The sequence below is a fragment of the Mustela lutreola genome, chromosome 7, assembly GCF_030435805.1.
Source record: "Mustela lutreola isolate mMusLut2 chromosome 7, mMusLut2.pri, whole genome shotgun sequence".
Classification (NCBI taxonomy): domain Eukaryota; kingdom Metazoa; phylum Chordata; class Mammalia; order Carnivora; family Mustelidae; genus Mustela; species Mustela lutreola.
The window spans coordinates 117,858,964-117,873,670 of record NC_081296.1 but is presented as its reverse complement, the minus strand read 5'-3'; the positions used below and the strand labels follow the sequence as shown (position 1 = coordinate 117,873,670).

Here is a 14,707-nt window from a genome sequence, read left to right as displayed (position 1 = left end):
GCAAACCTACTACCTCTGAGACTGTGCTGGTATTAACTCACCAGTCTGAATCACAGAGCATTTGCAAAAGGGGAAATGCAGATAGCACAAAAAAGGAATACAACCACATCTTGTTTTCTAGAGTTGTAAAAGGTTCTCCAAGCACTAAGCCGTTCGGGAAACAGTTTGTCCAGGCAGAAATCTTTACAAATACGACCACTGCTCAGTATCTCCACCACCACAGCCTGAGCTAAGCTGCCATCATCCATCACCTGGAGTACTGCAACAGCCTCCAAGCAGGTCCCCCTGCACCCTTCCTCACCTCCTCACAATCCCAACAGTGACCGACATGGGTCTGTGAAAATGCTAGTCAGATTGGGTTGAAACTCTCAAATCGTGGACCAGTCTGACTCCTGGCAGGAAAGAGATAGCACATCCGAAGAGGGATTTGAGGAGAGTTTATCAAAGAACTAGTTAACACAAACCATAAGAGACTCTTAATCTCACAAGACAAACTGAGGATTGGCGGGGGGTAGTTTTGGACACTGGGGAGGGTATGTGTTATGGTGCGTGCTGTGAAGTGTGTAAACCTGGTGATTCACAGACCTGTAACCCTGGGGCTAATAATACATTAGATGCTTACTTTTTTAATTAACTAATTAATTTTTTAAAAAAGAACTAGTTACAAAAGTGTGGGCAGGTGTAGGGAAACCACAAGAGAGAGTGCAGTGCCCTAGAGCAGGCAACACAGAGGGTACCCGATCTCCACCTAGGCCTGAAAAAGTGTGAAGAGAAGGAGCAGAGAGGGTGCCCGAGAGCTCCAATGAAAGGTGCCTGCAAAGAGTCGTGACTTCAAGTCTAGAGACTGCCTCCAGACCACACAATCTATCAGGAAAGGAGTTAGTACGCTAATCTCAGTTTCCGTCTCCCTCACTCCCTATCAGTATGCCCCATGGCCAAATACACCCAGAAGCCGTAGGGCAAGGGAGCAGGTCCACCTCTAGGGGTACAACTGCAGAGCAGGGCGGAAAAGGATAAAGTGGATCTGGGGAGGTGACAAAAAGCTATCCAGCCAAATGGCTCCCCATCTCAGTCAGGGTAACTGAAAGTATACTTACAATGGTTGATAAGGCCCTACGTGATCCGACCTCATGTCCTATTCTCCCGTTTACTAACCTCTGTCCTCACAGTGACCACTCACTCCACTCACTCATCAGGCACTAGGGAGGCCTCAGGGCCTTTATACTTGCTGCTTTCTCTGCCCGAAATGCTTCTCCCCCAGACACACGCACGGCTTGTTCCCTCACTTACTTCAGGTCTCAGCTCAAGTGGCAGGCACATCATCAGATGATCTCCCTTACCGCCTGATATAAAAACCTTTCCTGCTCCTCCCTGACCCATTCCTGGCATACTTCATCTCTCTTATCCTGTTCCTTTTTTTCCACAACACTTCTTATTAAAATCAGACAGACAGCCAGATGAAGATTTAGATAGATAGATAAGATACGTAGTTTTTTTCCCCCTTTTTTGTTGATTGCCTCCCTGACCTAGAAGAAAAGTTTCATAAAGGCACTAACTTGGCCTCTTTTGTTTACTGCCTTATGTCCAGTGTCTTGAACAGAGCCCGGCACACAGAAGACACTCAAGTATGTGTTGAACAAATAAAAACGTGAATGAATAGAACAGAAGAATCCCTAGCTAAGGGCTCCTTACATTGTTTACAGGTTTCATTCCTATTATCAAATTGTTGCTTAACAAATAAATACAGTTGGGGCGCCTGGGTGGCTCAGTGGGTTAAAGCCTCTGCCTTCAGCTCAGGTCATGATCCCAGAGTCCTGGGATCGAGCCCCACATCCGGCTCTCTGCTCGGCAGAGAGCCTGCTTCCTCCTTTCTCTCTGCCTGCCTCTCTGACTACTTGTGATCCCTGTCAAATAAATAAACAAAATCTATAAATAAATAAATACAGTCTCCTGATAATCAGACAGGGAACAGGAGATAAGCATTTGTTCTTATTGGCAATGGCACAAAATTAAACCCTGCCAGTAAATCCCTATGAACAAATGGACAGAACCAAAAGAATAATTAGTGTCTTCTGTAGACAACTCCTCCAGACAAGGTTGGTACTTCTTACGAGTATATATCATCATTAACCTACCCACCTAGTACCTAAGCCTGTTTTCTCATCTGTGAAATAGAAAAGGATTGAGTGACACAATGTATGGAGAGCATTTAGCACAGAATTGGGGCTCAGTAAATGGATACTACTATGATTATTAGTAGTGCTGCCACTGAAGTAACCATTTGTATGAGATACTATATCATCTTCCTACTCTCTGGAATGGTTTATCCCAGACTTTTAAAACGTGAACTGGAAGAATGACATGGAAAGGATGAACAAGATGCTCTACTATCTGTCACATAGTTAGGCCTAGATTTGAAACACACCCTATAACAGCACCCAGCCTTGGCTAACCCTCTGGCAGCCCAGAATCGTGTTGCATCCATTTTTGCATCACTTATTATGCCTTGACATTTAAAATAAAAGTGCCAGTATTTCCTGGCAGGAACTAAGCAGGGACACTTGGCTCAAAAAAATAAAGTAGTAGAAGAAAAAGAGCAGATCAGTAAAACTTCTGATAATGTTCCTGTTTTTGACTTGCTCCTTTAACCATGGAAGTCTCCATCCTATTCTCTAAATTAATAGACCAGCTTCTGACTCCCTTTTCTCCACCAGTATTCTGTACATATCCTTATCTGCTGGGTCAGTTAATTACATAAAAAGTGACCCAATAGTCTTATACCACATGAAAAGGAAAAGGCTTGACCTGAATAAACTCTACAGTCTGTCACTTACGAATACAGCAAAGATCCTGTAAGTTTTTCATTGATGGGAGACTTCTTCACAATCTTTTACAAAAAACTTCTGTAGACACACTGGTAGGCTAACTAAGCTGGGGAGCTAGATTCAAAAGGTAAGGGTTAAACCCCATGTAGCATTAATCTCCAGTTATAATGTGCTTTTGGCTACTACGTGTATAACTGTGTACTCAAGTCCTTGCTTTTTGTTATGAATTTATAATTATACTCATAATCACAAATATAAAATATGTTAACTACCATTACTAATTTTGCCTAAATGCAGGCTTTCAAGTTCAGGTATGAAAGTCAAAGCAAGTTTCTCTGAGGTTAAGCCTGGGAACTGATCTTACTAAGAGATCTTATTTTATTTGTAAGTACTAAAGCCTGATGCTTACTTGTTAGTACTAAAAAGAATCATCTCAACCACTTCTAGTGACAGATGGGCAAACATTTCCACAATATCCTGGGAACAATTCCAAATGGAAAATGAAAAGAAAAACAAGAGTTCACTATTCATTCCTCAAGCACTTTTCAAAGTGACAGGTTGGAGGCCTCAGTGAATGAACGGTAAGTCGTCTAAAAATGTATGATTTTACTGTAGCGCTTTCCAGACAGTACTGTTTTTCTCAACCAGGCTGTGCCATGCTCTTGGTAAGAAACTTTTATTTCTTTGTATTTCCAGCGTTTAACATTGTGTCCAATACTCTGCTGGCGCTCGATTGAATGACTATTAAAATGCCCATCCACAAGGCAGGCCCTACACCTAGCAGTGTAGGACAGAAATTAAACAGACCCTGGAATGGCATGACCACAGTCTGGCCGCTTCTCATCCCCTCTAGGTCCCAAAACTGCGAGCAGGTGAGGAAAGTGCACTATCCATCTGAAAACCTCCCGATGTCCCGGCCAAATGAAACGGGCTGTCTGACCCGCCCGAGCTGCTTTGGTCCACCAGGCACAGAACACGATTCTCCCCGCTTCCTTAGCCAGAGAGGACCCAGGTACTATCCTCCCCTCCCAACCAACCCTGATAACGACCCCTCCCCAACCTGGCCCCACAAACGCTCCATTCCTCAACAGAACCAAGCCTGGAAGCCCCGAGCGTCCCAGAGAGGAGGCACCGCGGTGCACTGTGGGAGTAGTAGTTCCCCGGTGAGTTCCGCACGCCTACGGCCCCGCGGACGGGACTCCCGCTCCCAGAAGTCCCCGCGTGGGCGCCTCGCTCAGTCTGGCCACCTCACCTGTTCTATGGACGTGACTGTTTCCACCGAGTCGTCCTGCAACCGCTCCCGCGCGTGCTCGGGCCTCAGACTGTACAGCGGCTCTGACCAGACAGGGGAGGAAGATGGAGGGCAATAGTAGGTGAAGGAACTCGGAGAAGCCATGATCAGGAGAGCAGCAGGCGGTGTATAGGACTCCCTTCGTCAAACAACAACGCGCATTGAAACTCAAGCGGGCTAAGGAGCTACGGAGAGCGGGTAGCGTCAAAAAGACTTTGAACGCGAATCTCTCTCCACCCACCTACACATCTTCGGGCAGCGAGTTACTAGGATGCTGCCGCCCCCCATTGGGCAGAGGAGTTGCTGCAGGAGGCTCAGCTTCCTGGCGCGCAAGGAAGGAAGGATGTGTCTATCCATCTGGATTTCATTTTAGAGAGACGGTGTAGGACGCCTCCGTTCGTTATGCAAATTAACACACGCGCGCACACTTCAACGCCGTGCTAATTGTCACCTAATTGTAATGGCAGTAGTTCGCAGTTTGGGTGCCCAAGAACCGTGAGTGGAACTGTAAAAACATTTTTGACAGCTCTCCTGACGCAAACTGGCTATCACTAATAGAATTACTGTGCACCTTTGGGTGCGTGACAGCCGCCCAGGAGAAGCCTTCGGCTTCTCAACAAGGGAATTGCCTTCTTGGTACTCCGTGATGGAGGGAAGGAGCATTGTAGTTGTCTCCTATCCCCCAGGGAGGTACAATGCAATAACAGGAACTAAAGTGCAGTAGAAGGAACAAGTATAAGTGAAACGACAAAGGAAATATTCGCTTATTCAGCAGTTGTTTAGGGAGCACATATTATACGTCAAAGAAATTAGGCTCTAGGAATACAAAAGTGAACAAAACAAACAAGGTCCCTGTTCTTGGGAACCTCACAGACTAGTGCTATAGACAAAATTGATGAATGGACACAATAAATATATGAGGACTTGGCGATAAATGGTGTGGGAAAATAACAGGGTCTACAAAAGAGAGGAAAGGAAGAGTGGACTAAGTAGATTGGGTGGTCAGGCTAAGCCTCTCTTAGGCCTCTCTGCGACCCAAAGGATGACAAGGAGCCATCCACACAAACCATAGGGGGAAGAGCTCCAGAAGAGGAAGGAACACGGAGTTTGAGAAAACATTGCCACAGATATAGGTATGTATGTGTATTAATTCTGATGATTTAATCAGAAGGTGTTCAGAATAAACAAAATTCCTATTGAGTAGGGTTAATCATTATATATGCCTACATAAAAATGTTAAAAAGTTATGATTTTAGAAAAATCCTGCCTTTGGTCAATGAATAGAAGAGAATCTCTTCCAGGGCCCTGAAAGGACTACATCAAAATTTTAACACCAAGAAGTGGGGCAGAAGGACAGAAGATAGCGTAATACAGGCTTTCCAGGTAGACTTGGACAACTTCCGGCTCAGAGTATTTTACTGTGTTCCCTTGCAATCCAAGTCATGTGTCTTGAATCCAAGGAACTGTGGTGTGGTATTTCACAACCAGCCATTCCACTCTTACCCGTCTCTGGTGTTAAGTAGAAGTTCTCAGAAAGAATCTAAAGATGAGGCTGGGGTGCCCTAATGGCAGGTAAACACTATCACCATGTCCATTTTAGTGGTCCTGCAGCTGAGTTAAGTCCTGTAGGTGGCAGAATGTTTTTAAATCTGAGAATAAGTGACACTGTGTGGGTTAAGGTCATGGATATGGCTGCACTGTACTTCCCTCTCTATTTGCATCTTATTGTCTTCCCCTTGCTTCTGTTTTGGGGAAAAAAGAATGGTCGGATAAGTTCTGAGTCACATCCGAGGATTCAGCCTTCTTTGTAAAGAGTTGCTTTGCCGGTTAGAAATTTAAATTGAGCTACTGAAAGAGTAGCTGGAATAGTTTTTTAACAAGTTGTTCTGTCTGTTACAGGTGCACCTAAAGCAATTGCAAATTGCATTCAAGAGCTAGAAATCCACTTCTGAAATGCAGTCTCTTCTGCAGTGGGATCTGAAAGGGGCATGGCAAGAGTCTCCCGCATGATACAATATTTAGGTATTTATTGAGTCCTCACTGTGTGCTGGGCACTGAGCTAAGTGCTGAGGAGATGGTGGTGAAAACGCCAGACACAGCCTTTAACCCTTACATGGCTCATGATTTACCAGAAGAAACAGACATTAAACAATCATTACAAAATCGGCTATTTCATTACAGTTGGGGGGAATGGCAGACACAGAGGCCATTGTAAGATTATATAATAGGGGACATTTATGGTAGTCTGGAAGATCAGGAAAGACTCACCTAAGAAAATGAATTAATGCAGGGTGAGGGGACATCCCAGGCAGAGGGGAAACCCAGTGACAACCATAGATCAAGGGAAACAAGGAATGAAAAATATGAGGAGTTTGTACTTTGTGTAGCATTGAAAGAATTGCTCCGTCTTGGATCAGCAGTGACCCACCAATTGTCCTTCCTCTGGATTTGATAAAACCACTGGTTCAAGAAGCAGAATGAACATATATATTGGCAGTCTGGCAAAGAATGATATACTTACAGGAGAAAATAATGATAATAGCAACTCCAGCTTGGACTGCAGATGGTTTGGGTTTATTTTACTCAAATGCCTGGATTTTTCTAAACTGAGCTGTGAATTGTAATCGTTTCTTTAAAAATAATATAAAATGTGGATAGTACTATTTTGTACATTCAAGAGCAAGAAAACAAGAAAAAAATTAATGACCTAAATGAAGCACTAGAGGTCGCTCCTGACCCTAGAGTAAGCTTGTAGAGTAGGCTTTAAAACTGCTCTCACTGCATTACTCAGAGAAGCCCATATGTCCGCATGAATTGTTTCTTTTAATATCTTCTGAAAGTATATAATAATACACATCTTGCAAAGATTGTAAAATGGAAAGAACTCATTATTATCCTCTTAGATAATTAATTTCCTCCCCACATTTACTCCTCTACTAACATCTGTGGCCTCCTATTCTGTCCTCCCTGTCCCTCCTCTGGACAGAATGAATGCCCAGCGCAAGAGCTGTGGCCAGCCCCTCCCCCACCCCCATGCCTTACCCAAGGATGTTACTCCAACAATTCTCCCTTGTCCCTCTTAAAACATCAAGTACATTATCCCTGTACTTGACTATGCCCATCACCCTCAAACAGGCTATTTCTCCATTCTTGGGGGGAAGAAAGATGTTTTTACCCTCTTGACTCCACCCTCCTTAAGCACCTTCCCATGACTCATTTCCTCCCTACCAGTGTCTCCAGTTCCTCTCCTCCAAGTACCTTGACCCCATTCCCATCTGGCTTCCCCATCAGCTCTTGTCAAGTCCCTGTTAAACTCCATGTTGCTAAATCCAAGGGCCAGCTCTCAGTCCTTATGTCTTCCTGCTTGACTTCCTAGCAATATTTGTTATTTGCAGTTCCCTTCTCATAAAAGTATTTTCCTGTAGTGCCCAGCACTAGCCTTTGCTACTTCATCTTCTTGACACCTTAACTTTGGAGCACCCCAGAGCTCTGTCTACACTCATCACCTGTGAGGTCAATTAGTCTCGATGTTTTAATTACCACCGTTGGGTTATATCTGCAGCCTGGATCTCTCTCCTGAGCTCTGAGTTCATATCTATTATCTTGTTAGTATTTCCGTTTACATGTCTAACAGGCATCTCCAACAGTGTGTCCACATCCATCTCTTAACTGTTTTCTTTGTTTCTGCTCTTGCCCCTCTGCAGCGAAATACAAACTCGAAAGCCAGAAAAGTTACCCTTTTGCTCAAAGCCTTCTCATGTCACTCAGAGTCAAAATCAAGGTCCTGAACCATAGCCTAGCAGGCCCGGTTGATGTGGCCTTTACTCCTTGTACTTTCCCGCTTGCTCACTCTGTTCCCCACGTACTGGCCTCGGGCCGGCCCCAGAGTGCTTAAGCTCGCTACCCCTTCCCCGTGATGCTCTTCCCCCAGGTAAAGACAAGGCTCGTCCACCACTTCTTGTAGTCTTGACTCAAGTCTTTAGCTTAACTTAAATTCCTTTCCTTTCAGGCCTTTCCTTAACTCTCCATAGGAAACTGAAATTCCACCATCTTGTACCAACATGCTGTCTTTACTTTTCTCTATAGCACTTTTAACCAGCTAACAGACCTTACATTTAATGTATTTATTTTACTTAACAAAATGCAAGCTCTCAGGGCAGAGATTTTTGTACCACTCATTGCTTATTCTCTGGCACATAACATGCGTTGAGTAGGCTAAATGATGTGAGTGATTTCCAATCATTGTAATACATATTCTGAGTACTCGTTTCTTATATAACACACTGTAGAAGATAAAGACAATGAGATAATACTGGCCTTACCTGTCAGGAGCTCCCTAGCTAATAAAAACAGACACTGTATACATACAAAACAAATAAATATATTTAAGTAAATATAAAATAAAATATTTAAATACATACATGCAAAATAAGACAATATATATACAAAATGCAGTGGGAGAACAGGAAAGGAGTAGTTAATTTTAATCTATTTAATGAGGATAGCACCTTAATATGTAATATTTGTGTTTAGCAATACCTTTTTTAAAAGATTTATTTATTCCACGGAGAGAGTAGGGGTGGGGGAGGGACAAAGAGAGATGGGGAGAGAGAGAGAATCTTAAGCAGACATAGGGCTTATTCTCACGACCCTGAGATCACTACCTGAGCTGAAACCAAGAGTCGATGCTCCACTGATAGCAGCCCCAGGCACCCCTGTTTAGGAATGGAGAATATTTTCAATAGGATAAATATTCTCTGGTAATAATTTTTAGATGACTACATTAGAATTCAGAAATTGTCAAATTTTATTTTTTATTCATTTTTCCTGTAGCACACAAAAGGAAATATAAAAAGTTTCAAATCATTCAAAGAAGAGTTTTCGGAATACAATGATTTTATGGCACAGGGGAAAACTGCGCTTCTCAGAAATCTATAAATCATCAATTACACATACCTGCATTATTTTACTGTGTCACATATTGATATAAAATTAATCCAATTTATACTAGTCATCATTCCAGATACTCTATTACTGAACACCTGGACAAAAGTATTGACTCTTAGTCTCTTTTGATCATGGCAACAACTATTTTACCAGGAGATACAAAATTGAAGCCAATTAAAGAGCACTGTTCACTATGAGAAGGCTAATAAATAATTTTAAAAACTGCTAAGAAATAGTCTCAGGGGTATAAACTCCTGAGCATACCAGTGACTCTCAACCCAGGCTGTGCCTTTGAAAGTAGATTCTCCCAGGCACCATCCCAGGCCCAATGAGTCAGAACACTCAGGGCCGCAGACCCAGCCCTGGGTATGTGGTTCAAAAACCCATGCATTTTGGGGTGCCTGGGTGGCTCAGTGGGTTAAAGCCTCTGCCTTCGGCTCAGGTCATGATTCCAGGGTCCTGGGATCGAGCCCTGCATCGGGCTCTCTGCTCAGCAGGGAGCCTGCTTCCTCCTCTCTCTCTGCCTACTTGTGATCTCTGTCAAATGAATAAATAAAATCTTTTTAAAAAAATTAAAAAAAAAATACAACATGCATTTTTGAAAGCACCACAGTGATGCTGATACATAGGAGCTTTAAAACTGCTCTGACTGCATTACTCAGAGAAGCCCATATGTCCTTACTTCACGGCAGAAATGATGGCTGTCTACCAGAGTTCTGGGGCCCGTCCATAGCAGGGAGTTCACAGCGGGGCCCCGGCTGCCCAGTAGCCCCCTTGCATTTAGGCAGGGCTTGGTGACTGAGTTCTGACCACTGGACCACAGGTAAAGTGGTATCTACCACATCCAGGCCCGGCCCTTCAAAACCCACTTGAGCCTCTATTTCTTCTCTTCCCCTCCCCCCCACAGGATGTCAGTGCCCAAGGCAACTCTCCATATTCAAAAGAACTTGTTGCCCAATGTTCTAAAAGTTCAAAATCTCAAGTAACAAAGAGATCATTAGTGTTTTCTTCCACTGGACAAATGGCCATAATCCGTTTCAGAGATTCCAAATGATTTTCCAGGCAAATATTGTGACCGCCTTCAAATGTGTATTATTACTACTCTTTTTAAATAGACTTTTTGAAGTTTGCTAACTTTTTTTAAAAGATTTTATTTATTTATTTGACAGAGAGAGAGGGAGCACACAAGCAGGGGGAGCAGCAGAGGGAGAGAAAGAAACAAGTTCTCTGCTGAGCAAGGAGCCCGATGTGGGACTCAATCCCATGGCCCCAGGATCAGGACCGGAGCTGAACAGGCAGATGCTCAACTGCCTGAGCCAACCAGGTGCCCCAAAGTTTGCTAATTTAAGACTACAAAGTCAACTCTACCCTCCCCCATTGAGTGTCCCAAAGTTTCCTCTTCCCTATAGAGTATCATGGACCCCCCTATTCCCCTGCTGTGTACAAGGCAGTCTTAGAGGAAGTCTCAGGGATATAGCTAGGAAAAGAAAGCCTGTAACCTGGAAGTGTGAAGTTACTGGAGGGTGGTATTTCCCAATCCTTGCTTGGCAGGCACTTTCCTCCATCCTTCCTGCAAGGCAGATCTTATAAAGAGCATGTCTTGCTTTTAAATTGAGTCCCACAGTGGGAGTTCTTATTGAAGACAGCAGAGCCTCTGCCACACTGGGTGCCTAAGTGACTTTGTAGCATAGAGTGACCCCCATTCCCACCTTCTGGCAGCATAATACACTTTACATGAGAAGGAAGTCTTTATATGTGAATGCCTGCGATTGAAGGCTTTATCTGTTACAGTATTTAACATTACCTTAACTCTTATATATACTGAATGACTTTATTCCTACATAGATTCCTAACTGCAAGTTATATCTTGATCCCACCCCAACCCCCAAACATAACTTTGACAGTAAAAGTCTGATTTGACATACTTTGCCTGGTCGGTGGTCACTAGTTATGTCTTCTCAACTCTAGTCTCATAAAGGAAAGAATCTCCTGAGGTTTTCCCACCGCGAAATCCTCTGATCGACAATCTAGACCACCTGTTAGGAAGCCACAGGAAAGGCTGAACTTTTACTTCCTATTCCAAGATAATGAAATCATTCCTAAAAACTGTGCACAGGAGGGGCACCTGGGTGGCTCAGTGGGTTAAAGCCTCTGCCTTCAGCTCAGGTCATGATCTCAGGGTCCTGGGATCAAGCCCCGCATCGGGCTCTCTGCTCAGTAGGGAGCCTGCTTCCCCCTCTCTCTGCCTGCCTCTCTGCCTACTTGTGATCTCTGTCAAATAAATAAAATTAAAAAAAAAAAAAACTGTGCACAGGAAATACCTGATGAGGTTCCTGGATTTGTTTTTTATCGTGGTTTGAATTGTGTCTTCCCACTGCCCCCCCAATTCATACGTTGAAGTCCTAACATTTGAAGACTCAGAATGTGACTATTTTTATCTATTTTATTTATTTTAAAGAGGTAATTAAGGTAAAATGAGGTCTTAAGTTTGGGCCCTAATCCAATGTGACTGATGTCTTTGCAAGAAGAGGGGAATAGGACACAGAAAGGCATAGAACATGAACAGGAAGATGGCCACATGGAAGGACAAAGGCCTAAGAAACACCTTGACCTTGGACTTCTAGCCTTGAGAATGGTAAGAAAATAAACTTCATTTAAGCCACCGAGTATGTGGTAGTTTGTGACGGAAGCCCAAGCTAATACAGTCCTAAAGGTGGTGGCCAGGACACCAAGGGCAACCTGAAGTGGTACTGTGGGTCCTTTTGTGTTAACTTGACTTACCATCAGGATTGTTTCCTTTGGTCCCCAACCCCAAAATTCATGTGTCTCTGAGAACTTGCCTTCTCCCTTCTTCCCTTGTCATTTCAGACTCTCTCCCCACCCCCTTTCTCTACTTATTAGAGATAGAAAGAAAGATGGATAGGGGCACCTGGCTGGCTCAGTAGGTAGAGCATACAACCCTTGATCTCAGGGTGGTTAAGTTCAAGCCCCATGTTGGGTATAGAGATTCCCTAAAAATAAAATCTTTTAAAAAAGAAAGGAAAGAGGATATGACTGGAGAAAATACTGAGATGATGGGAAAGGGGGTTCTGTCCTGTTTCTCCTACTCCTGAGATAAGGTGGCAGGCAATCTTCTACAAGGTGAGCACATTACTTATGTCAGCCAAAGTTGGAAAGACAGGTGTGAATCTGGAAGACGCATAGGGTTTTGCTAATGAGGAGCCCCATGCATGGTCCAGCTGTGTTGGTCTCAGCAGTGGGTTGCCTATCAGCACATCTCTCCCGCTATTCAGCTCTGGTGATGGCAGATCTCACCATGGTGCCCCTGCTGGCTGCTTAAACAGGGAGCATGCTCAATGTGGCTGGGCTGGGGGTGGCAGGAAGCAGGGGCAGGCACTTGTCTCCCTGGTAAAAGAATAAGCATAACATAACTGAGAAACTGATTTTTGGAGGCTTCTTGTGGGAGAGACATCTAGCAACCATTTTTAGATGTTTCCCAGCTCTACTGAAACCTGTCCCAGTCCAAGCTGACCTCAACTGGGGAGGATGCCAGAATGTCCCCTGAGTGCTGATGTAAGGAGGTGGAGATAAGATGGCGGAGAGAGAATTCTAGCAACACTCTCAATGTAAGGAGTTAGAATTAGGTATTTTTCTTATAAAGTCCCTGGTTACAGCAAACTGTGTTGTCTTCACCAATTTATATAGTTCTTTTGCTAACACTGTCCCCAAATCATAGCTCTTCCATCTCATAGTGTGTGAAACACACAAGTATTTCTGAAAGCAGCTGAGCTGGGACATGAATGGACAACCTAGCAGCTTGGAATTCTGGATGATTCCTTTTTTCTTTTCTGTTTTTAAAACAATGTAAGCTACTGAATAAAGCATAATAATATATCCTTAATTTTTTAAATGAGTATGAGTATTTATTTCCCCAGGTTCATTCAGGAAACCTCACTTCCTTTCCTGTCTTGCCTAGGGAAAGCCATTTCCTTCAAAGTGAAGTTTCTTCTCAGACTAAGAACTTACCTCAGGTTGTATCTTCTTTCCTATTTCTTGGGCAGAAGCAAACAGAGAACCACTAATGGTCCCACTAAGCAGGCCTGTGGAGAATATTTATTACTACAATGCCAATCAATGGGAAAGCAGCTGCAGTGCCCAAAGGGGGTGAGACTGAGTTGCACCTGCACTCCACACTAGGTGTGGTAGTGTGGATGAGAATCACAGCAGGATGGCCCAAGTCCCTGGAAAACATCTGTCTGTGGGACACACTTACCACCCATGTATGCATGGGGAAAACATTACAGGTGGTTTCCATCCCTCAGCACTTACTAAGTACTGTCAAGTGCCATGCTAAGTCCTCCCCACACATTATTTCATCTTTCCAACAATCCTGAGGATATCCCTATTTTACAGATGAGGAAACTGAGGCATGGAAGCGTACAATAACATAACCTAGGTTTCACAGCCAGTAAGTGGAGGAGCGGTGGCTGGAACCCAGTGTGCCTGACTCCAGAGACCCCAGCACGCACCTGAAACCCAGTGTAAATCCAGTAAAGGAAAATACACCTGGGAATCTTCATAATCTTAATGGAATTCACAGGATCCATTCTCTTAACTTTTCATGTCATCAAAGTAGCTATCGGGTTCAGGAGTTTTTCCTCTTTATTATAAGTTTAGACACACTGCCTGAAGTACAACTCCAAGTCAAGAAGATGGACTTACTGCTTTCCTTAACCTACTACTGAAAAATATATTCTCTATCCAATACTCAGATGCACACTTTTCATCACTTTTTAAAGATCTAATGAGCTGGGCTTGTTCACCACTAATACTTTGTCTTAGGAATACACAATTTTTTAGACTCCAGAAAACATCCGTCTGCCTCTCTCTGGTGCTAACACATTCGGTGGTAGTAAGGTCTTGAAAGAGGCCCATGCGTTCTTTGGTGTCATTGGTGTACATCAGCAGAAATGCTTAGTGGTCTGAAATAATGTTTCGGCTCCCCGAGCACCTATTCTAACCAGCTTAGACCCCAAATGGATACTTTTGCCCGCGTGAAGAATTGTGCATTCAGAAATGTTTTTCTGATCATTTATCTTCTCATCGTCCTGGAGGAGGTCAGCAGAAATTGTAAACCCGTTTAAATAAAAACTGGGATGAGGTGTTGGAGGAGGGCGGACACAGTCACACAGGGTTCTGGGCAAGCCAGATGGCGGAGAGAGAATTCTAGCAACACTCTCCAGTGTTCCCGGAGCCAGCCACTTCAAGAATAGCTGGGTGTTTGCAGACCCCGACCAAGGCCTTTCGACCTGGAGTGAGCCCAAGTGAGGACCAACTCTGCGAGGCCCGACCCGGCCCCCGCAGGGGCGGGGTGCCGGGGCGGGGTTAGCAGGGACAGGATCGGGGTGGGATTTGGGGAGAAGTGATGAGACCCGAAAGCCGAGTTTGGTAGAGGTGGGCCGGGTCGGAGCTCACCTCAACTCCCGCATTCAGAACGTCCGCACCATTTTCCCCGGGGTCGCGAGTCCGGCACACGGGGGTTGCGAGGGGGCCGGCTTCCAGTCCCCGCGGCTCACCCTCCGCCGCGCCCCCGCCCGCCCCCCGCCGTGGGGTCGCCGAGCTCCCGCGCGCGCTCCCCGCCCCC

At 44.4% G+C, this 14,707-nt stretch overlaps 1 protein-coding gene across 1 annotated transcript in view; it reads right to left on the bottom strand.

Moving 5' to 3' along the window:
- The window catches only part of FNTB (farnesyltransferase, CAAX box, beta), a 65,020-nt gene extending 60,686 nt beyond the window's left edge, over nucleotides 1–4,334 (bottom strand). The window contains exon 1 of the mRNA XM_059182341.1: nucleotides 4,078–4,334. Within this exon, the coding sequence (XP_059038324.1) occupies nucleotides 4,078–4,221 (144 nt within the window). The 5' untranslated portion in view covers nucleotides 4,222–4,334. The remainder of the gene's footprint in view (nucleotides 1–4,077) is intronic.
- Between the last annotated feature and the right edge of the window lie 10,373 nt (nucleotides 4,335–14,707).